Here is a 26011-nt window from a genome sequence, read left to right as displayed (position 1 = left end):
AATCATGGAAAGGCATTACATCATGTCAGGAAAATAAACAATTAAAACCATCTTTGTAAGGAGATGGAATTCACCATTGTAATTTACAGAATATAGACAACTTTCATAAGTAAACAAATACATGCATTTTCACTGTCATTCAAACTTGACATAAATTAAAGTGTATATAGCTTGCAGGTGGATCTGATTTGTTCACCTGACACCATCCAACCTCCTTCAAATCACGCTTCTTAACAAGAAAGACAATCCATTTTGTTCTTTCGAATTTTCTCTACTTATTCGCCTTTTTCAGCATTACTGTTGTACAAAAAATACACAAATCTAAAGAAATCTTATCGGATTCAATTATTATAAGTTGGACTAACATATTTAAACCAAAAAAGAATTTGGACAAATTGTTTGGAATACGGAAAATTATGTCACGTTTTCCGATTTATAAATTATAATGTTATTTTAGAGTCATTTCCCCCTTCATCAAACGTATATCACACTGCCCTAGGTGTTAGTACATTTAAATTCAGTAATTTATTCCTAAAATATATATTTATTGTAGTTTATGAGAGAAATGAATGCCACATTTATCTTTCTAACGTGCTTACTTTGCTAAGGATATCGAAAAAGAGGCTAATGGTAGGCCACGTGGGTTGGACTTGCAATCGCGAACCCGATGTAATATTTGCAAGAAGGATAATGCTTATATATCCGACTTAAAACGTTTTAAGAATGGACAGTGCCCCCTTTTAGATTTTTTTTTTACATTAAAAAAAATGAATTAACATGGAGTCCCCCCCTCCGATCTGGATTTGGGAAAGTAACTTTTTTTTTTGCTTGTGTAGTGTAAACACATTGTATTATTGTATGTGTATTGTTATGCATGACCTCTGACCCTGGTCCACCCCAGCCTTACCTTACACTTGTCAAGTCTGCCCCCCCCCCCCATCCCGATGATAGGTGCCTGAAGGTTGAATTTAATGTGAAGAATGTGAGTAGTTTCATATATATTATATAGTGTATTGAAGTTTTTCCACGTTAAACTATTTTAAATTAAATTAAATTATTACACGTTACAATAGTATCTGGTGTGATTTGGTTCTTTATTGGCAAATACAGTGTCGTATTAATTCACGTTTCTAACTTACCTGCAGCATTCCATTATGGTAGCAGTTTTGCCTGTCTCGGACCATTTAATAGGATAAAATTGCAAATGTGTACAGTGGCGTAGCGCCCTTTACGCAAAAACGCAAATGAATACCCAAAATTTTGCAAAGCATAGGTCTTATGATTTGAGTTTCCTATTGTTTGCACGTAAACAAATCGTATTGAGACTCCACTGAATTATAATCTGCATATTTAGTATTCAGTTCTCATTGTAAACCACGCAATTACTACGATTCCGGAAAATACCGTCATTCCATACTTTACATTAATTCATACTTTTTATGCATCCGGTTTTGAGTTTACTACGTAAGAAATCTAAATATAAAAAGTATGTCAGTACAAAGCAATTAAAAATCGTTTTTAAAAGCACAACAGCTACACAATGAAGGCAAAGACGATCACGACACGGTAATATTTTGAGACAATATCTCATCATCAAAAGCCTGTAAATCTAAAAGCTAAAACCTAAAATCCAAGAGCATCGGGGGTCTTGAAATTTTAAAGAAAATATTCGAAGAGTACCAGGTAAATAATGTTTGTCTCAGAATTCAGCAACTTTTGTTCATATTTATTGGAATCATAATACTTAAAAAATGTCATATCTTTAAGGCAGTTTTGTCATTCAAATGACATAAAATCCAGGAGCCCCCAGACCCCTACCTTTTTTTGAATACAGTCAATTAAAAGGTAGCTACGCCACTGGTGTATATAACGCCTTGAATCATATAGAGAAAAAGCGTCCAACGTTAGCTATACTGTGAAAAATGCAGCAGATTCATGAGACTTTTTGCGCATTTCTATTTTTAATAAAAAAAAAAGAGGGTATTTACGGTATTTCAATCCTCAATGTGGTTTATCAACAATTTCTTATTAATTAAATCATTGAAATATATGGTACATGTAATGCGCACGCACGCATTATATTGTTATTTATTGTTAAATGAATAACAAGAGGCTCATGGGGCCACATCGCTCACCTGGGCAACAATGGCTTCATATTGGCATTCAAAGAATATTGTGCCTTTGGTAGAATAAAAAAAAAAGAAATACCAGTAATAAAGTATCATAAATTTACATTCTTTGCATACACTCAATCTTTGACATTGTACCTTTACGAAATACCATTTTTACTGAAAATAAAAAGATCCTAGGCAAGATATAAAACTAAATTTTTGGTAGGGGTACACTGTTTACTTCCCATTCCCTTTATTTTAGTCCCCCCCCCCCCCCCCCATCACTTTATAAAGTGATTAAAATATATGAGCAATTAGGTACATTTTCATCTTCAAATAAGAAGTGATTGATTTATTTTAAAAAACATTCCTATATATGTGAGTGAAGAAAATTGTACCTCAATGCGCTCAAAGTACATGTAAAAACATCCAAAAATGTCATTTGACTTCCCAATTATTAACGTGAACTTGTGTGACGTTTTATAACCTTACTCACTTGATCAATGAATACACTCGATAAAAATGCTGTCATGTGATATGTGCAAACAAAAGCTATTATAATCAATGTATTGACAGGCATATTAAGTACTCTATTTTACTATGGCCCACCCATTATTTTCATCTTTATCAAAAAAACAAATGGCTACAAACCAAGATGATTTTCCGCTGTAAAACTTTAATATAATAATACTTCTCTGTTAAACCTTGAACCCATCTTGGGTTCTTAATATAATATTCTAGGGGCCACTATTTTAAAAATATTGAATATTGAATCTACATTTATATCCAAGGTTGCATTCTCTTCAATACTTGGATGTCCTGATCATTGACCAAATTTTTTATTAATTGGTAGAAACAAAATATAAACAATCAAACAAGACTTTATATCATAACATTTATTTTAAAGCAAATTGAAAAGTTTTTATTCTAAATTGTTGCTTAACATCAAAACTGAAGATAAAACTATTTGGTTTCTTTTCTTATACTGAAATGGAGGGGGGGGGGGGTCCCCCTGAATCCACTCATCCCCTAATCTTCAATATCAGTTAAACATCCTTACAATGCTATCTGGCATCCAGAAATAACTTCCATTGATAATCTTGAAGCACCTACTGTTTGTACTTGAAATATTACACATATTTGCTATTGTGACATTTTCTGTTATGAGCATTTCGTCTTTGATAGGGATTCTGCCTTCTGCCCATTCCACTTGATTTCCCATATTGGGAAGCAGCTTGCTCACTGTAAGGTTTCCATGCATAAGTAGAAGCAGAACACACATTGGCATTACTGTCCAAAACGTGAAATCTGTCACCTTCTGGCAGCCGTGGATCATGATGGAATTGAGATGTGACATTGTTGTTTTCTTGATTGCCTGTCTTTTCTGTGTCCAAGGGATAAAAGTTCTCTTCTCTACAGAACCTTTTGCATTTGTTGTAATTTGATTCTTCCTCTACTCCTCTTCTGTTGGAGAATGATCTTTTGTGCCTATACTGAGAGTCTGGATTTGGGGCTGTTGCAGATGACGGGTTGTTGTTGGCATCCCTAAAGTATCTAGGATTAGCGTACAGGTTGCTGACAGGAGAGCGGTAATTTTGCACTGGTTCTCGCAGTCCTACACCTGCATTGTCAAACATTGGTAATTCTACTGCACCTCTTCGTTGCTCTTGGCCATATGTATGTTGGAGTTTACCACTCTCTTCTTGTATAATTAACTTTTTCATGCTCTCTGATCGACCTGGAAGTTTCTGTCGCCAAGCCTCTAGATTAATTAAAAATAAAAGACAGATAATGGCGGTATTATAGAGTATTGTTAGGTCTAATTTGCTGTAACAAGAGATACACATACTTCTGTGTATTACATTAACTGGCATTATTATCAATGATGGTAGCAATTCAAGCAGAGCTGACAGTGATTCAACATTTTGTGTGGCAATTAAGCTTTATCGTTGATTAATCTGGTGCTTGTTACTATAACAAGAGGCCCATGGGCCACATCGCTCACCTGAGGAACAATAGGTATGGTAAAATCAGCTTAATGGAGTCATAATACAAACTATCTGGACAATGTACAATAATACATGTAGATCCTGTATAAATAAAATCCATTTTCCCCTGGATATTCTTATGTTTATAATCATTGGTCCCTTTTCTAACAGGATGATTTTATAGTCATATCATATGTTGAGTATTGCAGTTCTCAAAAAGATCCTTAACAATAGTTTATATATGGGATATAAACGTACATCAACCTCTGAACCTTCTCGTGAGGCCAAAGAATTGTCCTGGGGCCAAAGTCTTAACAATTATAAAGAATCATCTGGCTGATTAGTTTCTGAGAAGATTTTTAAAGATTTACCCTATATATTCCTTTGTTAAACTTTGACCCCCATTGTGGCCCCACCCTACCCCTGGGGATCATGATTTTCACAACTTTGAATTTACACTACCTGAGGATGCTTTCACACAAGTTTCAGCTTTCCTGACTGATTAGTTTCTGAGAGGAAGATTTTTAAAGATTAACTCTGTTTATTCCTATGTAAAACATCGACCTCCAATTGTGGCCCAAACCTACCCCCAGGGTTATGATTTTCACAAATTTGAATTTACACTACCTGAGGATGCTTCTACACAAGTTTCAGCTTTCCTGGCTAATTAGTTTCTGAGAAGAAGATTTTTAAAGATTTACTCTATATAATCATATGTTAAAATTCGACCCCCATTGTGACCCCACCCTACCCCCAGGGGTTATTATTTTCACAACTTTGAATCTACACTACCTGAGGATGCTTCCACACAAGTTTCAGCTTTCATGGCCGATTAGTTTCTGAGAAGAAGATTTTTAAAGATTTACTCTATATATTCCTATGTTAAACTTCAATCTCCCATTGTGGCCCCACCCTACCCCCGGGGGTCATGATTTTTTACAAATTTGAATCTACATTACCTGATGATGCTTTCACACAAGTTTTAGCTTTCCTGGCTGATTAGTTTCTGAGAAGAAGATTTTTAAAGATTTACTCTATATATTCATTTGTTAAACTTCGACCCCCCATTGTGGCCCCACCCTCAGGTGAGCTAAAAAGGTTAAGTTTACAATACGTTGGTTTCTGGAAGAACAGACTTTGAAAATTTTCTTAATAAATATTGACAAATTTTTTACTTTTTTAATCTTTAGTTTTTAAGATATGTGTACAAACATAGAATTGTGAGCAAATCTTTGTATCTTGCTTATAATTCGAAGCTTAACACTCAAATATGGTTAGTAAATAGAAACTGTAAACAATTAAACACAAGAAACATGCACTACATGTATAACAAATAAAGAACACAATTTATTTTTTCGAAATTATTCATATATATATTACATGTATACACCTACATATTTCCGTCAGCGATATCAAACTCTATTTAAACTGAATAAACTCGAGAAAATGCCGAGCATCTCAACAAAACCTATTGCATTAATCTGCCATTACGCAAAAGATAATGCCGAATTACCGATAGAATAAATTGTATTTCAGTAGGCACCTACCCCTACATCAGATTTTGCTTAATTTGCGCAGGTAAACAGTTAACTGTTTGATTTAACGAATTCTCTGTTTGATTTAATACGTAAAAATCACGAAATACAGACGATAGTTTCCAGGTAACAAAGCATAAATAATTAAAACGAAACGAAAATTAGAACAAGCTAGCACCAACGTCATGTGTGCAAACTGTCAACGCATTGAAATATCTAGCCTCAATTTATTTCACAAAATCGGCACCAATATATTTTGCATGTTTCAAAATTTCCCTTCATACGCGAACTGTTGCACAACAAGCAAATTCATCATAGTCAGATCGAACCTTTTTCGTATAATGTCATGGCTGCTTTAAACAAAGAACCTCGTTTTAGAAGTATGGAATACGAGTCTTGGTAAAATGGGTATGCAAACCCGGGCCGTGGCAAAATAAAAGCCGGGGCTGATCGGCAATCGTCAATTCCAAATACGCATTATTTTGCAGCAATATTTACAGCGAATACAAATATACTAGTCCATCAAATATCCTGAAATTTTAATGAGATTGGCAGATTAATAACTGCTAATATTTTGTTTTACCCAGGCCAAGTCTTGTCTACCCATTTTATTGTATGCCGAACCCGAACCTATTAAACTGATTGAAACACGCCTTTCCTTTATTATTATTTTCGTAATAACTCAGATTTGAAACAGAATTACCACTTAATTTTTGCAATTTATATTTTCCTTACCATAAGGATAATTTATGCTGAACTACGTTGAATTTGCCTTGGTAGTTCTTGAGAAGAAGATTTTTAAAAATGCACCCCCCTTTTTCTACAATTTCAAGGTTTTCTCCGCTTTGAATACAGATCGGACTTTTATTTCTGCAATTTATATTCGCCCTCCCATAAGGATGCTTTGTGCCAAATTTGGTTGAAATTGGATAAGTGGTTTTAGAGAAGAAGTTTAAAATGTAAAAAGTTTACAGACGGACAGACGGACGGACGGACAGACGGACGACGGACAAAAGGTGATCAGAAAAGCTCACTTGAGCTTTCAGCTCAGGTGAGCTAAAAAAACTATTTATCATGTTTAGTTTGAATAAATATCACTCCAAATTACCTACAAGATTTATATTGCAATACAATTTATCAAAAAATCATCATAATTATCATAAAATTCCATGTAAATAAATCAAAATAAAAGATACTTATTAAGAGGGTATCTATATTGTGTGATTTTACATTAGCTTTATCTAACAAGTTGGATTATTATACTTTCATGTTAAATACTGAAATCTGATTGGTTTAGACGCAGTTGATAATCCGTTCTATTACCCTCAGCGTTAGCAACACACTTAGCAACGGGTAACACAACGAATTGTTACATGCGCGTACGGTTCGACGTAGAATTCATGTCATTTCTATATAAAAGTAGTAAAAATATTCTCAAAAATTTAAGACATTCAGTATGATAAAATAAAAAGTGCCTGTTTGGGAGGATAACAGTTGAAATCGACACCCCTCGAAAACCATTGTCAACCTCCGCTTCGTGTCGGTTGACAATGGTTTCCTCGGGGTGTCAATTTCAACTGTTACCCTCCCAAACAGGCACTATTTATATAATGGTGTATATATCTGCAAGGCTTGCAGAGCAAATATATGCATCACCTCAACCTGTTGGATGATTATATGAATCATGTTATATCATTACAAACACATCTATCAAGCTAGTTTGAGTGAGGTAGGAGTTTTTTAGAATCCGGGATAATGGAGATCAGGCTCTGTATTTGAATCTACCTTAGCTGCAGGTGTGTAGCTCCCGGTCTGAAAAAATTCGGATGGACAACCTGGGAGCTACAGTGCCTCCAATAATAAACAAGAGGCCCATGGGCAACATAGCTCATATAAGCAACACTAGACATTATTAAATCAACTTAATGAAGTCATATCCAAAATACCGGGATAAAGAATGAGTAAAAATGATCCTGTTTTAACAGATTTTCAAAATTTTCTATTCTTAATGTTGGGCACCTTAGTAACTAGATGATATAGTTATATCAAATTTGACCATTGTCATTCTCAAAATGATCTTAAATAACTTTTCATATAAATATTAACCTATATCAAATTTTGAACCCCTTGTTTGGCCCAAGAATTATCCAGGTCCAAAGTCTAAACAACTGAGAATCAACAAATGTAAATATGATAAATTTATTTCCTATGTTAAAATTTGACCACCCCCACCATTTAAGTCTCATCTTTTTTTGTTTGCTTGAGTCTAAAGTAACATACGAATTAATTCACTGGAGATTTCATTTCACCCGCTAATGTTACCGTCCATTTATCGTCATTGCAATTATTCTTCAAGATTTTTGGTCAGTTTAACTTTTTAACTTTTAGTCATATATCGTACTTAAACAATTTGTACATAATCATGATAATTGTTCACACCTCTGTGTGACTTTTTACCGAGTATATATAACACATAGGTCACCCTCTGATCTTTTCAGAGCCTGCGGGCATGAGTGGCACAGGCAGAGAGTTTAACTGTGTATAAACATGTAGGCCCTACCCAGACTAATTTCAGAGACACTTCGTTAGGATTTCATCTCAAGTTTTATTTTGTATCTACAGAAAAAAAACTTGTACATGCATTCTATTATAAAAACAAATCGCTTTTTCATAACTACCTGACAATGTTTTCACCCCATAATTACCTTTTGTACGTTTATCATTTTACTTTTACCATGTGAAATCGGTTTCCTGTTTATTGTAAGCACACAATCAAAATGCATGACAGCATGTTATAATGATCAAAAGATGAATTAGTCTTAGCAATTGAAGTAAAAAATGTAAGAAATAAATTAATTCACATTTAATTTGTTATGATAAATTACTACAGTATATTGATAAAAATGCAAATGGTTTTTAGACAGAAATTTAGCGGTATTATAGTAAACTCTCATGACTTAATAGAGGTTGGCATGAATTTATGAACATAAATAGGTCGGAGCAATAAATAAGGATGTCCACGTGTCATGGAAAAAAAAGTATAGACCTAATTTCCGAAAAATACGGTATATATATTAAACAAGTGTTTATACTGAGTATTACAGTACCATTAATGTTTACCTGAAATATGGGATAACAGTAAATTTGTCATGCGACGATGAGCAGTTTGATCCCAATGAACTCCATCTGCCGCTCTGCGATGCAATTGATTCCGCATATAATAATGAAGATCCAGTAGGTCATATCCATGAGAAATAACAACCTGGTGAGCAAAGAAATTTGCCTCAAGAATATCCAGTCTCAGAGTACTGTTCATAAACTCCACTTCAGGGATCAAGAAACCACCTCTTATATTCTTTGAAATAGGAAGAGTGGCATTCCAGATAACAAGGCAATCTGGTGACAAAGTCTCCTTAAAACGATCAAACAGACGAACCATATTTGTTTTATATTCCTCAACGCCATTTTTTCCATATCTACAATAAAAAACAGAATTATGCCAAAACATTAATTGGTTTTGATTCAAGAAGATCATTTACATATGTTCATCACATGAATGATCTGATAGCTGAACAGTTTAATATAGCATATATATTTCAGTATTTTGATCTATTGGTACAAGGAACCATAAACTTGCTGCAGGTCTGTAGCTCCCAGTCTTAAATGAAATCTTTAGTCATTTTGTTGGGTAATTATATGTACCCAAAATTTAAGTTCAAATTGTTAACTTCAACCAGTTTCTTTTTTAACAATAGATGAATCAATTAGTGAACAAGTTTGATTAGCTGTTTGGTTATTTAGAATAACATATGCTATAAATAATTAGTATTTTTTCTGCTACGGCAAAAACAGATTTAAGTTTCATTCCTTACATATAATCTAAATATTATTAATTTAAATTGACATGGATAAAATGGAATGAATGCAGACTCGATGTTGTATATGTAAAGTTTCAAATACATTTGTAATTATTTACAAGCATTAAATGAACGTGACAGATTCATTTTAAACATCATTCATGCTTTGTTTTGATTGCTGTGTTGTATATCACCATACATTTTTAAACGTTATGAATAAATACTCTGAGACATTGCAACCTGTTAAGGTTATAGCGAGGAGTAATATACAAATACACATGCTTGATTATCATCATACCATTTTTTGTGTGCTTTTCCCGATAGCGTCACGTTCAATTCTGTCATCTACGTCATGCATAAACAATACCTGCACCTAAACCTCAAACCTTTTTATTGGTGGATTCAGCTTACTGCTGATCGGCTTCTGGTGCACACTAAATTATGCACAGACAGACCTATTTATCAGAGAATAAAAAATCCACCAGATTACTTGGTACTGTTGGAATCTGGGTATTTTTCGAAAGAGTATGCTGTGGAAACATTAGAATACATGGTGGCTCAATTTTGTTGTATTCGTGGGTAGCCCTCTCTCACCAATTTACATCCTCAAAGATAACAAATTTTCAAAGAGTTTTCTTACTGAAGCTGAAAACCTACGCATCCCTGAAATTACATCCCCACTAATAAGCAATAAACCCACAATCCACGAAAATTGTTCCCCACGAATTTAACTGATTCAGTACTTGTGACTTACATACAGAACATAATTGACTATCACTTTGACTGGTAAGTAAGTAAGTAATACAGGTATATTTTACATATATATATATATATATTATTTTAACAGTAACTTGCTCCAAAGGGTTGAATCACGTCAAGTTGCAAGGCGCAGATCATCAGATCAAACGAGACGTAAAGCGGGTGATCCTGAAAATCTGATCACACTCTGTAAAATTGACAGTATCGACTTCAAGAAGGGAAAATTGATGGGTATATAATAAATTTATTTACAAAAATGAGCACATGCAAGTTTTTTTTTTTTGTTTAATGCCATCGTACAATCCTCTCTCATCTAGGAGAGCTAAGCATACTCTGGACCATGGCTTGAGACTATGCTTTTAACACCTACATACAGAGAGAGAGAGACAGAGAGAAAACAAGTTTACCAATCATAGTTTTAACTCCAGCAGCAAGCAGTGTTCATGCTTGACATAGCTGACAGAATTCATCGTGATGCTATCAAAAAAGCACACCAAAGTGGTACTGATAATAATGCTGGATAAACATTATTTTATGGGTTTTTTTTCGTGTTTATTAATATTACATGATGATTCCTGCATATCCTCATTCATCTTTATCCTGTTCGCATGAAAACAATCAGTTTTTCTCAAACTTGGATAAATTTTCAAAACTGACCTGCTGATGTCCCATAGGCATGAGTTCATTAAGATGATGTCTGGTTTAGGGTCATGACTAAGATCTGACAAAATAGATTCCACATATGTGTTGTAGCAACGTGTAACGAAATAAAACCGAATCAGATGATTTTCCCTGTGGTACTGGCGAATTTCTCTGTAATTCACTCCATTACTCATCTTTCCTTTTCGTCCACCTTCAATTAATTCATCTCTTTCAAAACTCATTTCACCCTAAAACAGAATAAAGTACCTGATTATCAATATACCAAGGGTGGCAAAATATACCAATATCATTTACTTTGGTGAACATCAGTACTTTATAGGGTTTCAAAGTACCAAGTGCACAAGCTAATGAGGTTGTAATCTTTTTCACAGCTGGCTACCAAGTACCCCTTTAATATCTTGCCATTATTATTATATATTCTTTTGGTTTTAAAAATAAACCAGTTCATTTTTTGAACAATGGTATTGGAATATGCTATAACCATCAAATGTGCAATATATTGAGAAAAGGTATTTGTTCTATCTGAGAAGCAGATTTCTTAAATACCTCAATCCTATTTTTATTACCATATTTCTAATTTCAAATTTCATTTTCTGCAGCTCCCGGTCTGGAAAAATTTAGAAAGACAACCTGGGAGCTACAGGTCCGTGTGTGTTTAAAAGCTGTAATTTACAGCACACAAAAACTTGCGTTACCGTACAGTGTCATCTATAATACACAATTTGTTTCAGCAAAAACTTGATCAAAATTGTAGGGTGATATTATACATAGGAACAAAATTTTTCATCCAATGTTTCTTGATGCCAGGAGTACCGTAATGTCTCGTGTATAATACGCACTCGTGTATAATACGCACCCCCAAAGTTGACAAAAAAATGGCGAAAAAACAGCAGGTCCTATGTATAACACACACCCAAAAAATAGCAAAACCAACGGCCGCCATTTCCCCCAAAACTATCGATGTTGCGTGTTAATTTTATAATCCATGCTCAATTTCTTTAATTTTGTGATCGGAACATAGCACAGACGATGAAGATTGACGGCCGCCATTTCCCCAAATAACTATCGATGTTTAATGATAATTTTATAACCTAAGCGTAATAACTGTAACTTCGTCATCAGAACATGGCCTAAGCGATATAGAGTCAAAGTTTCTACAATTTTACTTTAAAAGAACAGCATGATTTACATGGGCGGTATCAAATATCATTTGACACTTCGTAATGAGTTTCTTACAACATAGGAGAAGTAGAAGATCATCATACGTAGAGAAGAACGGCAACCGAGCTTAGTGCTTAAAAGTGATAATGTTTGCAGATATAAACCAAAACAACATCAAAAGAAATGATTTAATTGATTACGTAAAGTCAAACCCTTTGATTGTTGTTTAAATAAACATTGTGAAGAAACGTATGTATGTCGTATATCGTCATTATCCAGTCGTACAAATGATCGATGTAATTTTAGCAGTGTCTATGTAAAGCAATAACGTTTATAAAATAACTGCATAATTGGACACAAAGTAATATTAAGTTTAATAAAATCAGAATAATTGCTTATCTACATGCACTTGAAAACACCCTGTGAAGTCCGACACGAGACAGGTGCATGCTTCTGACACCGGAAATAGTTAAACAAACATTGACCACGCGCCGAGTCAACAGTGGCTGCTTACGTAATGGCGAATACATTGGCGATATTTAAACTTGTTTGATGAATGAATTTGAATTGAATTGAACATATTTTATTGAATAAATCAAAAGGATAAGACACAAGTTCTAATACTTAGATAGTCCTCTCCTAGTAATGAAATTTTATAAATATCACCATACATTAAATATATTAAAATATCGAATATATTGAATACACATAAATATACATGAATAAACAATCTACTGCATATATAATATCACCTTATAAATTCAAACATTTTTTGAAAAACGACCACATTCACTCAAAAAAATTTGTACTGTCTTGAAAATTTCAGTGTTTTGTATATTTGTCAACGAATCATCCCCCCATAATAATAAATGTGCATCTATAATGTGTACGTAACTTGTTTGATGCAAGAAAGAGTGTCAAGAGAGGATAAATATTTCAATACATGAAAAAAAAACTAAGAATAAGGTATTTCTGATGCAATAAATTTAGTATACACTCATTCAATTTGCATAACACGCTATATCGGCAGTCACTACTCCCGTGGTATCAAGAATCACAGCTTGAAAAAATGGGGTACAATTTTTGTCCTATGTACAACACGCATCCCCACTTTTGATCAAATTTGGCTGAAAAAAAGTGTGTGTTATACACGCGACATTACGGTATGAATGCCTGTTGCATATTGTGCATATAGTTGCATATTGTAACATATGATATTATATTGTATGCTATAGTATGATATTGTATTGTATGATACTGTATCTTATATGAGATATTATATGATATTATGGCATATGATACAACATGATTTGATACGACACTGTATCATATGATACAATATCATGTGGTTCAGTAATATGTTAAACAATGCAATATCATATTATACAATATTTATCATATGCCTCAATATTATTTTACAATATGATACAATATATTTATAACACAATATCAAATTAAACAATATCGTATCAAAAGATATTAAATTACATTTTACAATATCATTTGAAACAATATTATGTGATACAATTATATATAGCAAGATATCTGTGAGCCAATGCTCACTAGTGATACCCCCGCTCTGATGTGAATATGCAAAATAAGCAAAGTCGACATTTAACAGAAAGCTGGCATCCGATTGGTACAGAAATATATCCCACAATATGGCATGCCTAAACAAATAGTGTTAAAATTTCAAGCATCTGCGATAAATAGCTGCTGAGAAATCTTTGATGAAAATTTGTTTGAAAATTTTGGCTAAAAATAAACAAAGTCATTATTTAACAGGAAGTTGACGTCCGATTGATACAAAAATATATCCCACAATATGGCATGCCAAAACAAATAGCATGTTAAAATTTCAAGCATCTGCGATAAATAGTTGCTGAGAAATCTTTGACAGAAATTTGTTTAAAAATTTTGGCTGAAAATAAATAAAGTACTCATTAACAGGAAGTTGATGTCTGATTGGTACAAAAATATATCCCACGATATAGCATGCCTATACAAATACTGAGTAAAAATTTCAAGCATCTGCGATAAACAGTTGCTGAGAATTCTTTGACAAAAATTTGTTTGAAAATTTTGGCTAAAAATAAACAAAGTCGTCATTACCAGGAAGTTGACGTCTGATTGGTACAAAAATATATCCCACAATATGGCATGCCAAAACAAATAGTGTGTTAAAATTTCAAGCATCTGCGATAAATAGTTGCTGAGAAATCTTTGACAGAAATTTGTTTGAAAATTTTGGCTAAAAATAAATAAAGTACTCATTAAACAGGAAGTTGATGTCTGATTGTTACAAAAATATATCCCACGATATAGCATGCCTATACAAATACTGTGTAAAAATTTCAAGCATCTGCGATGAACAGTTGCTGAGAATTCTTTGACAAAAATTTGTTTGAAAATTTTTGCTAAAAATAAACAAAGTCGTCATTTAACAGGAAGTTGACGTCCGATCAGTACAAAAATATGTCCCACGATATGGCATGCCTAAATAAATATTGTGTAAAAATTTCAAGCATCTGCAATAAATAGTTGCTGAGAAATCTTTGACGCAAATTTGTTAGAAAATTTTGGTTAAAAAATAAGCAAAGTCGTCATTTAACAGGAAGTTGACGTCCGATTGGTACAAAAATATATCCCACCATATGCCATGCCTTAACAAAGACTGTGTAAAAATTTCAAGCATCTGCGATAAATAGTTGCTGAGATAAATGCGACAGAAATTTTTGTTACGGACGGACAGACAAACGAATAGACAGACAGACAGACAGACACACAAGGGTAAAACAGTATACCCCCTCTCCTTCTGAGCGGGGGTATAATAAATTATCATATTATACAATATTGTATCATAATAAACAATACTAATGTCTATACATAACAATATTATGATACAACATCATATCATAATGTACAAAAAAATTGATAAAATATATCATATAATTTTTTATGATGTAATATAAATTATAATATTGTATCATATAAAACTATAGCGTATCATATCATACAATACTATATCATAAGAATCAGGATATATCATTTCACAACAAACACATCTATGAAGAAAGTTTGAGTGGGGTAGTGTTTTTTTCAGCATCTATGATAATGGAGATCAGGCTGTGCATCTGAAGCTACCTCTTCGATTCATTTATATCATAGTTAAATCAACTATGCAAAATTGAAATAGTACTATTAATACTATCTATTAAACATGTAACCTCTTCCAAAAACTAAACCTCATCCAGCATTCAAAACCTATGGCTCAGATTCAGCATTCAAGTCTATCAGGTGCATCAGTATCATAAGAGGCACCATCAATGCAAGCTTGGTGAAGTTAGGACAAGTAATAACTACGATACAATATCATATTTTATATGATGGAAGATACAGTGTCATACATTACAATATCATACCATAGCATCATTCATGCAAGTTTGGTGAAGTTAGGACCAGTAATAACTTAGATACAGGACCTGTAACAAAAACTTTAACAAGGTCCGGATGCTAACGCCTGGGGGTATAGCACAAGCTCTCCCCGACTTCATCTCAGTGAGCTAAAAATATTTACATATAATTTTTATCTGATTACAGCAACACAAGCTGTATAAATTGAAAACTAGCAGTCATGTAAATAAATAATCGTAAAATGCAATATGAAATAAATTGTAAAATCACTTTTTACATGAGAAAATGTCGTTTACGCAAAATTTCCCCCTTAGTCAAGTTGGTAAGGAGGAAATTCTCCCCTATAGTAGGTTTAAAATGTTAACCGTTATTATCTCCAAATAATTTATTGGGCTTTATAGTACTTAGTAGTCTTCAATTGTTCACTTGCCTTGTTTCTGAGATGTCTGTCTTTTAAGTACAGGTTTCTCTGCAGCAGCATCACCATGTCTTTATAGATTGCTCTTTGAACTAGGTTAAACAGAAGGAAAATGGCTGAAGAACTTGAAATTGTGGTTAATTTGTCAATAATGTATCATCATATATATATGTAATCATTAATTACTTACTTGAGTCACCTATAATGATGACAAACTTGTTGTTTAGAAGTTTAATGATATCCTCTCTGAGGAAAATGTCAGCCATAATCATTACGAATGGTATGTCTTTCTGAAAATTTGAAAAAACAACAATGATCATCATTTTAATCCACCACTTAAAGAAGATTTTACTTTCTTTAAGATATTGCATTCTAATCTACAGTACTAACTACTAAGCAACACAATTTAAGAGAAAGCAGACCCCAACCAAAATCCAGGTCTGTGTCTGATCGGGGTCTACCAGGGCTGACCCAAAGTAATCCACAGGCTGACGCTTAGTAGACCCAGATCAGACACAAATCAGGGAACCCGATTTTCTGTGAGCAAATGCAGGGTCCAGTCTTACTAACAGGCCTCAGCTTGTCAATCAGGATTATCTATAAAACATGCAGACCATTCAGATCTCTATATAAGTAGATAGTTCAAAAGAATAATTTGATTGTTGTGCATTTGAATGTGAATAAGTGAAAATGCATCCTCTACCCAAAATAATAAGAAAGAAGTACTTATTAAGTGTTGAAACAAAATTTAATTAAAATTAGTTTTAGAAAGGATCAATTGCATATATTAACAAAAGAATTGACCTATAGGGCAGGTATTGGTTTCTGTCTTTAAAAAAAGCATATAGATTTTCCATTCCACTTCTTGATTTTAGGCCATTAACACAGTATACTATAATCTTAGGTTCTAGCTCTCTTAATGTATAGTGATTGAAAAAAAAAAAGTTCCACAGTTGTTGTCAGAGCAGTACGAGTTATGGATGCTTTTTTTTTTACTTCATTATCTTTAAATTTCATTTTCAATATACTTTCTATAATATGATACATGTAGTTTATTAAGTTTATTTACAACCAGGGACATATTAGCAACTTATCGAAGGTCTCACATGATGCAATTTCAAAGATTCTTTTATGCATTAGTTTTCTTTTATTCCATTGAAAACATTAACACAATATCCTTAAATAATTAATAAGGAATGCATCATTTTACTTCATTCCCATATATGATCATAATTAAGCCGACCTACCTACCCTATTTTAAAATTCGATGAAATAGGAAACACACATATAATTTTTTTGGCCTAACCTCAAATTAAATGCTCAGTAAAATAAAAAAAAATTAAAAATAATTGATACTTATAGAATCATTCATTATTACTAGTGTGGGAAAGTGAAATTCCACTGGGGAGACAAGAATTACAGTCTAGGACGAGGGTCTAATTGAAAAATTCCCAAAATAACTGTTTTGTATTGTGTTATAAAAGATGTGCTAATTTTTTATTCTTTTTTTTGGGGGGGGGGGGGGGGCATATAGGCCTAAAAATCAAGAAAACTGTGTAGAAGTTTTGTTTTTTGCTAACTTGCATCGGGCCAAATATGTTAAACTATTTTTCCCGAAAGAGCAATTTTCGACGAAAAAAATCCATAAAGGGTAACCCTGTACCAAAGAGGGTCAATTAAGCCCTGCAGTTTTCAAGCATCCCTGAGACTGCATGAGAGGTATCTGATCTGACTCCTCGCTAGGTCCAAGATCAACTATAATCAAGAATAGATCAACGCCGGCATTTTCTCTGCAACTGTTCCCATGTTCAGTTCATCAAAATACTTTGTAACTGTTTTGTACTGTTGTTTCTTACCTTCGCGGTCTCTGTCAGCCTCAGAGTAGTTTGCAAAATTTACCGCCCGGATGTATAACCCTTCTTCAATGGTCAATTCCATTCTGGTGGTAGGGGTGACAGGTTCGAATTCATTTTTATTTTGGAATGGGATACACTTATATAATAAATATATTTTATAAATAAAATTATTTAAAAATTGATGTCAAATCACAAAGTTTTAATAAACAATTACAAAAATAAACACCCTCTTTTAGCGTGAATTTAGGCTATGTCTCTGTCGAAGCAGTTATCTTTGCAAGTCCATCCATCTTAGAAACTCAGAGAAAAGACACTAACGTTAACGGTCAGAGAGAGAGAGAGAGAGAGAGAGAGAGAGAGAGAGAGAGAGAGAGAGAGAGAGAGAGAGAGAGAGAGAATTTAATTTGGAAAAAGATTTAATTTAGAGGCAGATAAGCCTTGTGTATATAGAGTTTACACGTCTCTACGTATTATAATTGGTGGAGAGTTCTGACACACAGTAAAATTTGCAAGATAATTTCAAAAAAAGAAAAACATTAAAACAAAATAAAGACTTGAGCAAGTCTACTATAGCTGTATCTTTTGACAACAGTTGGCATACTAAAGAAATGTCAGTTCAAAAAATGTCTATATATACATTTTTGGTCCACATACTGCAAGATTCGTTATCGGCGACCTTACTATATTACATAAAACCATCGTAACGTTATGCTGTCAAATACAAATTGATATTCACATGTAAAATCTTTATCATACGGTTTCATTTGATGATCATTAAATCTAAACTGTGCATTTCTTACAAAAATAGAAACTAATTTAGAGGTACATACAATAAAAATTATTTCTTTAGCGATGGGAAGTGAACTTTCACGAAAAATTCATAGTAGCCTTACGTAACCATACACGTAATAGCCACAAGCCCGGCCTGAGCTGTAACTTATAGATCAATGTTTTTTACGTAACTGAGATGATATTATAAATACAATATATAGGAGATGAAAATATGCGTATTCTTAATGAGTATTTTGACAGGGGGGTTTTTTGCACCCCCGATTTTCCTTTAAACAAATCAAAAAATATTAAAATAGACAATATTCAATGATGAAAAATGAAATATCGTGTGTAATTTATGTAGACCATAACCAATTATGTAAAGGCTGAGAAAAATTCCGGCCATGGGTTGTTTATATGCTTAAAATTGAATGGAGTAGTTTTATATTGTTTATATAAAGTGGAAATTAATGCGCTGGTCACAGTGGTAAAATTCAATCATCAACTCGCGTGTCAAAGTCCCACGTGTATAGGTACATTTGAGTGGGTGTATACATAAATGTAGTGTACAAATGCTTGTCAGGTACGTGCTCCTTATTAGTTCAATACCTGACAGTGGTAGTGGAAGGGGGATGTAGGTGGCTGTAGGCTATGTATGACACATTGTGTATTTCCGGTTTATTCCCACTTAGCCAACATTCTGAAATTCTCAATTCCCACTTGGCCAACATTTTGATTTTCACACCTGAGTGATCAGGAGGCTATAGTCTGTTTTCACATGTAAGTGTATTTGTTATCAATTACCTGAGAATAGTTTATTGAAAAAATGCAAATAAAAAATAGCATTTAATTTTAGCTATAACATGCATATGATAATTAAAATAAATAATTAAATAAAAATAACCAAAGCTTATTTTTTTTCCAAAAATAAATCAGTAATTTTCTGCAAGATTATTACATAACACATTTTATATGTATTAACCAATGCCAGTACTTGCATGATTAAAACATTTATGTAAATTAACAAACTGTTTATAAATTGGATGTATATATACATTAATAAGATAGATCAGCAGTTTTTAAAGAATAGACTAGAAACATGTATTACTATGTTCTAATATAATATTATATTTAATTTAACTTCTCTGGAAGGAGACAACTTGTCCTTGGCGTTTGAAAGAAGTTAGGAATATTGCCCATTCCACCCCCCCCCCCCCACCCCCCAAAAACATATAAAAAGTTCATGTACCAACGAGCGTGTAATGGATCGATATATCATTACACTTTAATTAGTTTAACTAAGCATGTATTGAAACAATAAAACACTTTCTTTGGTGATTCATGAGGAATATGAAGGTGGCGACATTGCCAACAAAGTTTATAACCCGAGACAGCGGTTATGCATTTTTTTTCTGCAATGATCGATACCTTCATAACCTGCATGAATCATCAAAGAAAACATTTTATTGATTAAATTTAAATCTTTCTTTTAACAAATAAATAAATTGATTGTAAAAAGTAAGTTATTTAAGAAATAAAGTACGAGTTATCGTGAATGTTGCAGAATAACCTCCGAGGTCGAGAAATGTTGCTTTGAAATATAAGAGCCGAGGCGTTAGCCGAGGCTTTTATATTTCAAACAACATTTCGAGACCGAGGAGGTTATCCTGCAACATTCACGAAAACAAGAACTTAATTTCTATTCTACTAACAGCCCAGTATTTCTACAGTTCGTTTCTCCTGTAGAGAGACGATCTAGGTCATTTTGAAGGCTGTTCCGTGTAACCCCAACGGTTTTGTTAGTAATGTTTACATGTGTATCGATCAAAGGAATCGCATGCAGACGACAGAATTTATCTTTGGATTTTTAATTCTCTTCACTTCTTTGTAAAATATCTGTGAGTTATATTCCTTATATTTTAAAGGCAAATTTATACGATTATTACTACTGCACGTTATATATTTTATGTAAAAACACGCAGTGAGAATGTGCTGGGGAGGTCCTAGGAACAGCCGCATTGATCTCTTAAAATTATCATTAGGCCTAGAGGCGATACACATCGTTTTGACTGGAACTAACACGTGAAACTGACATGGTTTTAAAACATTTTAAAGTTTGAAGTTGTACTTTCATGATCAGTGCGAGACAAATAGGTATTTCTGATCTGATAATTTACTGATGACGTTCGTGGTATATTGGAGAATAATGTCCGCGGCATCTCTTTGATCTTGGCAATAACTGTAGTAGAAATTAACTTAATTACTGTTAATGTACATCAGTACATCGACTTCAGATACTGAACTTCGAAAAATATAATTTTATGAAAACCCGGTGAAAACCCATATCCCCAATAAGCGGTGTTAGTAGTGAAGGTAAATGTTTCAAAGATCAAATACATGCATATTGAAACACAAATCCTGGCATTAATGTTTCTGGTCAAGTTTTATTTCCTGGGGAAGAATTTCACATCTTCCCTTTGAGATAACATGAATTAAATTTAAAACTAATTCTTTCAAAAGAGCATAAAACCCCTGTCACACCGGAGTTGCGTCCTCACGGCGATCCCGCTGCGTCCTTAAGCATCTTCGTCCGTCGTGGTTGGATCGCCTTGAACATTTTAGAACGCCATGTGACCGCGCGCACTTTGAACATGCACAAAGTACGCGCCGTGGCTCTGCGTTCTGATAAACACGCCGTAGAGGCGTAGTGAGGTCGCCGTGACAGCGCCGTAAGATCTCCAACAGCGCCACGAGATCTCCGTAGGCGCGCTCAAGAAACGCAGCTAATCGCAGTGTAGACGCAGTGATAAATCAATAGCGCTTGTGCGGAGACCTTTGGGATCTCACTGCGTCTCTATCGCGCTCTCACTGCGCATCCACAGCGTTTGAACAAGTTGTTTTTCATTCCAGCGACCCCAAAGAGCTGTTGCTGCGTTCATCGCGCTCTCTTGACGTTTCTTCTGCATTTATACCGCGTTCCACGGCGTTTCTAGAGCGTTGTCATCAAGACCACGAAAACTCGAACAATGGCTGTTGTACAATAGCAAGCAGTGTAGTAATTATCCAACTGGATGTAGATGACTATGTAAAAAGTAGCATTTGCTAATATTCAAAGACCTACATGTATCAATGGACGTAGATGGAATTCATGCCATTTGGTTATGATGTTTTCACATCTTTTCTATGTTTTCTAAAAACTAATAACGGATCTTTTTTGTAGACCTGACTACTAAGAGTTTTGTCCTAGTCCTTCACAAATTGTTTAGAAGTAGCTACGTTTCAGCTACATTTTTTCTTAAAAAGAAAACATTTTTTTTTATTCATTTATTTACTAGTTGTAAATTTTTGTTTGTTTCCCACACAATTGTACAAATTAATATTAACCTACCAAGAAGTAACGAACGTCTTGTGCACGCAGAGCACGCCGTGGACGCGCGGTAAAAACTCCTACCACGTCATGAGCGCTCGGCGGAGACTCAGCGAGAGCGCAGTCAATCGCCAAGTACAATGTAGAACTCTGTGGAAACGCAGTTACACGCATCGGTCGCCGTCAGGACGCCGTGACATCTCCAATCGTAAAATTTTCAAATAAAACTACAATTTTTTTGAATTTTCCTTGCGATCATACGGCGATTCCATGAATTTTACACGCCGTGGGGACGCAACTTGGTGTGACAGTGCCCATTAACATAATTATTTGAGGCGTTGATTTCGCCATTGTGACGTCACAATTTCGCACATATGCCAAAATCAGTAGGCCTATTTATGGTACAGTATAGTTTATAAAAGGACTATATTTGCAATGTGGCCATTTCTACATCCAATGACATAATTATATTACTTGACCATGCTGTTTCCTCGTCGCCCCTTTTTAGTAAATACAGAAAAACTGTTATAGCGAAGTCCTAGGGATCAGTGGATATATAAATTATATATATATGGAAAGATAAATTATTCAAAACAACTGTGACATTTGATATTCCTTATTTAAATATTATTATATATTTACATCTACGAACTACAATTTCCTCTATTTCTTACGGAAAGTAATAGTTAATTCATAGCTCTATAGAAACAGCCAGAATGAAATCTACACGCCCCATTTATCGATTGGTCGAAATCTACAGCGGCTGAAAGTGACAGGACTGTAGTTGACTGTTTATCGATTGGTCTGAACCTACAGCGACCTAGGCAAAATCAATGCTTTCTTTGGTGATTCATTCGGGATAAGAAGGTAGCGACATTGCAGGAAAATATATAACCCGCTACCTTCATAACCAGCATGAATCATCAAAGAAAGCATTTTATTGTTTATATTAACATCTTTCTTTAACTAATTAATAAACTGATTATGAAAAGTTAGTAAAAATCACTAAATTACTGTTAATGTACAAAAGTACGTTAGCTTAAAGAAACAGCCTGTGAGACTTTGAGTCTGGCATCGTCATGATTATTTCGTGCAGTCCGGGATTTTACTACGGTCGCTGTAGGTTCAGACCAATCCATAAACAGGGCGTGTCAATTTCGGTCCTGTCACTTTCAGACGCTGTAGATTTCGACCAATCGATAATTAGGGCGTGTAGATTTCAGTATGGCTGTTTCTATAGAGCTATGAATGAACTATAAGTTTCCGTAAGAAATAGAGGAAATTATGCTTGGTAGATGTAAATATAATCATGTGAGGTCATTTGAATTTGTAATGCTTGTTGTTTCTGGAGGAGGGTGAAAAGGGTTGGGCTTGATTTTCAATTATGTGTAACTTTGCCATAACTGAAAAGTCTCATGCCTTGCTGTAGGCATGTGTGCTCTTTGCTACAAGATTGAAAATAAGATGTTGTTTAACTATGGTGTCCGGATAGGGCCATTTGCGTTAGCGCGACATCGCGTTCAGGTAAACGAGACATCGCGCTAACACACAACACGCCGTCGCGCTAACGCAACTTTGCATAACACGCCGTCGCGCTAACACACAACACGCCGTCGCGCTAACGCATCTTTGCACAACACGCCGTCGCGCTAACGCAACTTTGCACAACACGCCGTCGCGCTAACACACAACACGCCGTCGCGCTAACACACAACACGCCGTCGCGCTAACGCAACTTTGCACAACACGCCGTCGCGCTAACACAACTTTGCACAACACGCCGTCGCGCTAACACACAACACGCCGTAGCGCTAACACAACTTTGCATAACACGCCGTCGCGCTAACACACAACACGCCGTCGCGCTAACACAACTTTGCACAACACGCCGTCGCGCTAACGCAACTTTGCAAGTTTCACAGTCTAGTAGGAAGTCGTGTCCGGAAATATCAGACTGCGCATGCTTAAATATGTAGGCATGCACGCAAGCATGGATGAAAAATAAATAAAATGTACTTTGAAATACATATGCACATATATTATTTTCAATTATTATCAATACATATGAATAAAAATATAGTTACTAGTATGTCACTGTATAAGGATATGCTAGAGTGCATATAAATTATTAATAAATCTACCAATTGATAAATTTAGCTTAAATATTTGATGTAATTAATTAATTTAGCAATGATAAATTTATAACATGTACATGTCACAAATTCATATTAGGTGCTCTGTATATTACCAAAGCAAAGAAATTTTAAAATGTAAAATTACAGGTATATAACATGTCACACTGGCGTCGGAAGCAAATTGAAAGTGGGGGGCTAGACTGATCCTCAGAAATATTGAGAGAGAAAAACCTAATTCCCAAGATCATGAAAATCCTAATCCGTGGGGGTGGGGGGTTATGCCTTTTACTCCAACTTCTAAATATTTCAAACGTACATTACGGAACAATTATGTTTCCTGCGATAAAAAGTGTGTGTGTGTGGGGGGGGGGGCTGAACCCTATATTCTGCTATGTTCCTAATGGTTAGGTATAACTTATCAAAAAAAAGAGGGGGGGGGGCTCCCCCCCCCCCCCCCACCGGTTCCGACGCCTATGTGTCATGAATATATTATTGTTGATTTAATGAATTTTATTAAATATTTAAGGTATATGTATCAATTGGTAGATTTTATAATAATTCATATCCTTATACAGTGACACACTAGTAACTATAATTTTATTCATATGCATTGATAATAAATGAAAATAATATATATATTTCAAAGTACATTTTATTTATTTTTCATCCATGCTTGCGTGCATGCCTACATATTTAAGCATGCGCAGTCTGATATTTCCGGACACGACTTCCTACTAGACTGTGAAACTTGCAAAGTTGCGTTAGCGCGACGGCGTGTTGTGCAAAGTTGCGTTAGCGCGACGGCGTGTTGTGTGTTAGCGCGACGGCGTGTTATGCAAAGTTGCGTTAGCGCGACGGCGTGTTGTGTGTTAGCGCGACGGCGTGTTTTGCAAAGTTGCGTTAGCGCGACGGCGTGTTGTGCAAAGTTGCGTTAGCGCGACGGCGTGTTGTGTGTTAGCGCGATGTCTCGTTTACCTGAACGCGATGTCGCGCTAACGCAAATGGCCCTATCCGGACACCATATTTAACAGGTCTAGGCAACCTCCGTTTTTGGAGGATAGATTTTATCCTCCAAAAACGGAGGATAGATGTTTGCGCCCCCTGGTGGATCTTTTCAGATGAAGGGCAATTAACTCTGTTTTTACAAAGGGAGTTAACTATTAATAAAATATAATTATTAGACAATAAAAATATCACCTTATTTAGCTATTAGTAATTATATTTATTGATAATATTTAATAAATATTTAATTTTAAATAATTGCAGGGCTGATTTTAAAGAAAAATATTTTATGTGAAGACTCTCACATTTTTTTCAATATTCAGGATAATTGATATCTTTAAATGGTATCATTTTGATTAATAAAATATAACAATGTCTTTTTGTGTGAAGGGATTAAATTTAAATGATACTTAATAACCTGTGAATTAATTAGAATAAGAGCTACAAAGTTCCTAAGATATATGCAAACATTTACTTTGTACATGTACAATATAGCAGATCAAGATATCTATTATGTGTCTCTAAACGTGAATGAACTCATTAATGTTTTAATGAGGAATAAACATCACTAGTTTGTGATTTTTATTAAATGAAACGGATGTAAATAGTCTATGTCATTTGTAAAACTGAACACAGGAAGTACACTATTTCAAAGCATATTGTGAAAATACTATACATAGAATTTCAAATCGCCGCATACAATCATTAGTTTATTTCCTTAACTTTAATTCCCATATGGTCTGGTGCTTGCATTTTCTCATTAAAGATATGCACGAAGCCTTTGAAATATACCCATGCTATCCTCCAAAAACGGAGGATAGTTTCACCCACAATGCAAAGTTACTTTCCATATATGGTAAAAATCAGCAGCCATCTTGAAATTGAGCTATCCTCCAAAAACGGAGGTTGCCTAGACCTGTTTAAAAAGATTTCAAGAGGATTTTCCCCAGAAGTTCGTTTTGAATTTATAACCT

The 26011-nt window shown here is 34.4% G+C and overlaps 1 protein-coding gene across 2 annotated transcripts; it reads right to left on the bottom strand.

The window, feature by feature from the left end:
• Positions 1-2989: 2989 nt before the first annotated feature.
• On the bottom strand, positions 2990-17886 carry LOC128155436 (PC-esterase domain-containing protein 1A-like). 2 transcript variants are annotated; one of them, XM_052817137.1, is made up of 6 exons: positions 17763-17886; positions 16097-16196; positions 15919-15998; positions 10908-11140; positions 8755-9110; positions 2990-3873 (listed from the first exon to the last, which is right to left on the bottom strand). In XM_052817137.1, exons 2-6 carry the CDS (start codon positions 16176-16178, stop codon positions 3242-3244), a joined length of 1383 nt encoding a protein of 460 aa, XP_052673097.1. In that variant the 5' UTR covers positions 16179-16196; positions 17763-17886; the 3' UTR covers positions 2990-3241. The 2 variants fall into 2 exon arrangements, with proteins under 2 accessions (XP_052673097.1, XP_052673098.1); XM_052817138.1 differs by lacking the exon at positions 17763-17886 and adding an exon at positions 17570-17689.
• Between the last annotated feature and the right edge of the window lie 8125 nt (positions 17887-26011).

This window comes from Crassostrea angulata, chromosome 7 (genome assembly GCF_025612915.1).
Source record: "Crassostrea angulata isolate pt1a10 chromosome 7, ASM2561291v2, whole genome shotgun sequence".
In the NCBI taxonomy this organism is placed as follows: Eukaryota; Metazoa; Mollusca; class Bivalvia; order Ostreida; family Ostreidae; genus Magallana; species Magallana angulata.
The sequence above is the reverse complement of the archived record's forward strand: the minus strand, read 5'-3'. Positions and strand labels throughout refer to the sequence as shown.

What these genes read in the sequence shown, in the direction of transcription:
- LOC128155436 (XM_052817137.1), bottom strand. Translation starts at nt 16,178, where the DNA reads ATGATTATGGCTGACATTTTCCTCAGAGAGGATATCATTAAACTTCTA. An exon ending in CATCATTATAGGTGACTCAA is followed by an intron (nt 15,999 to 16,096) that starts GTAAGTAATTAA and finishes TGTTTAACCTAG; the next exon opens with TTCAAAGAGCAATCTATAAA. An exon ending in ACTGTTATCCCATATTTCAG is followed by an intron (nt 3,874 to 8,754) that starts GTAAACATTAAT and finishes TAATTAATCTAG; the next exon opens with AGGCTTGGCGACAGAAACTT.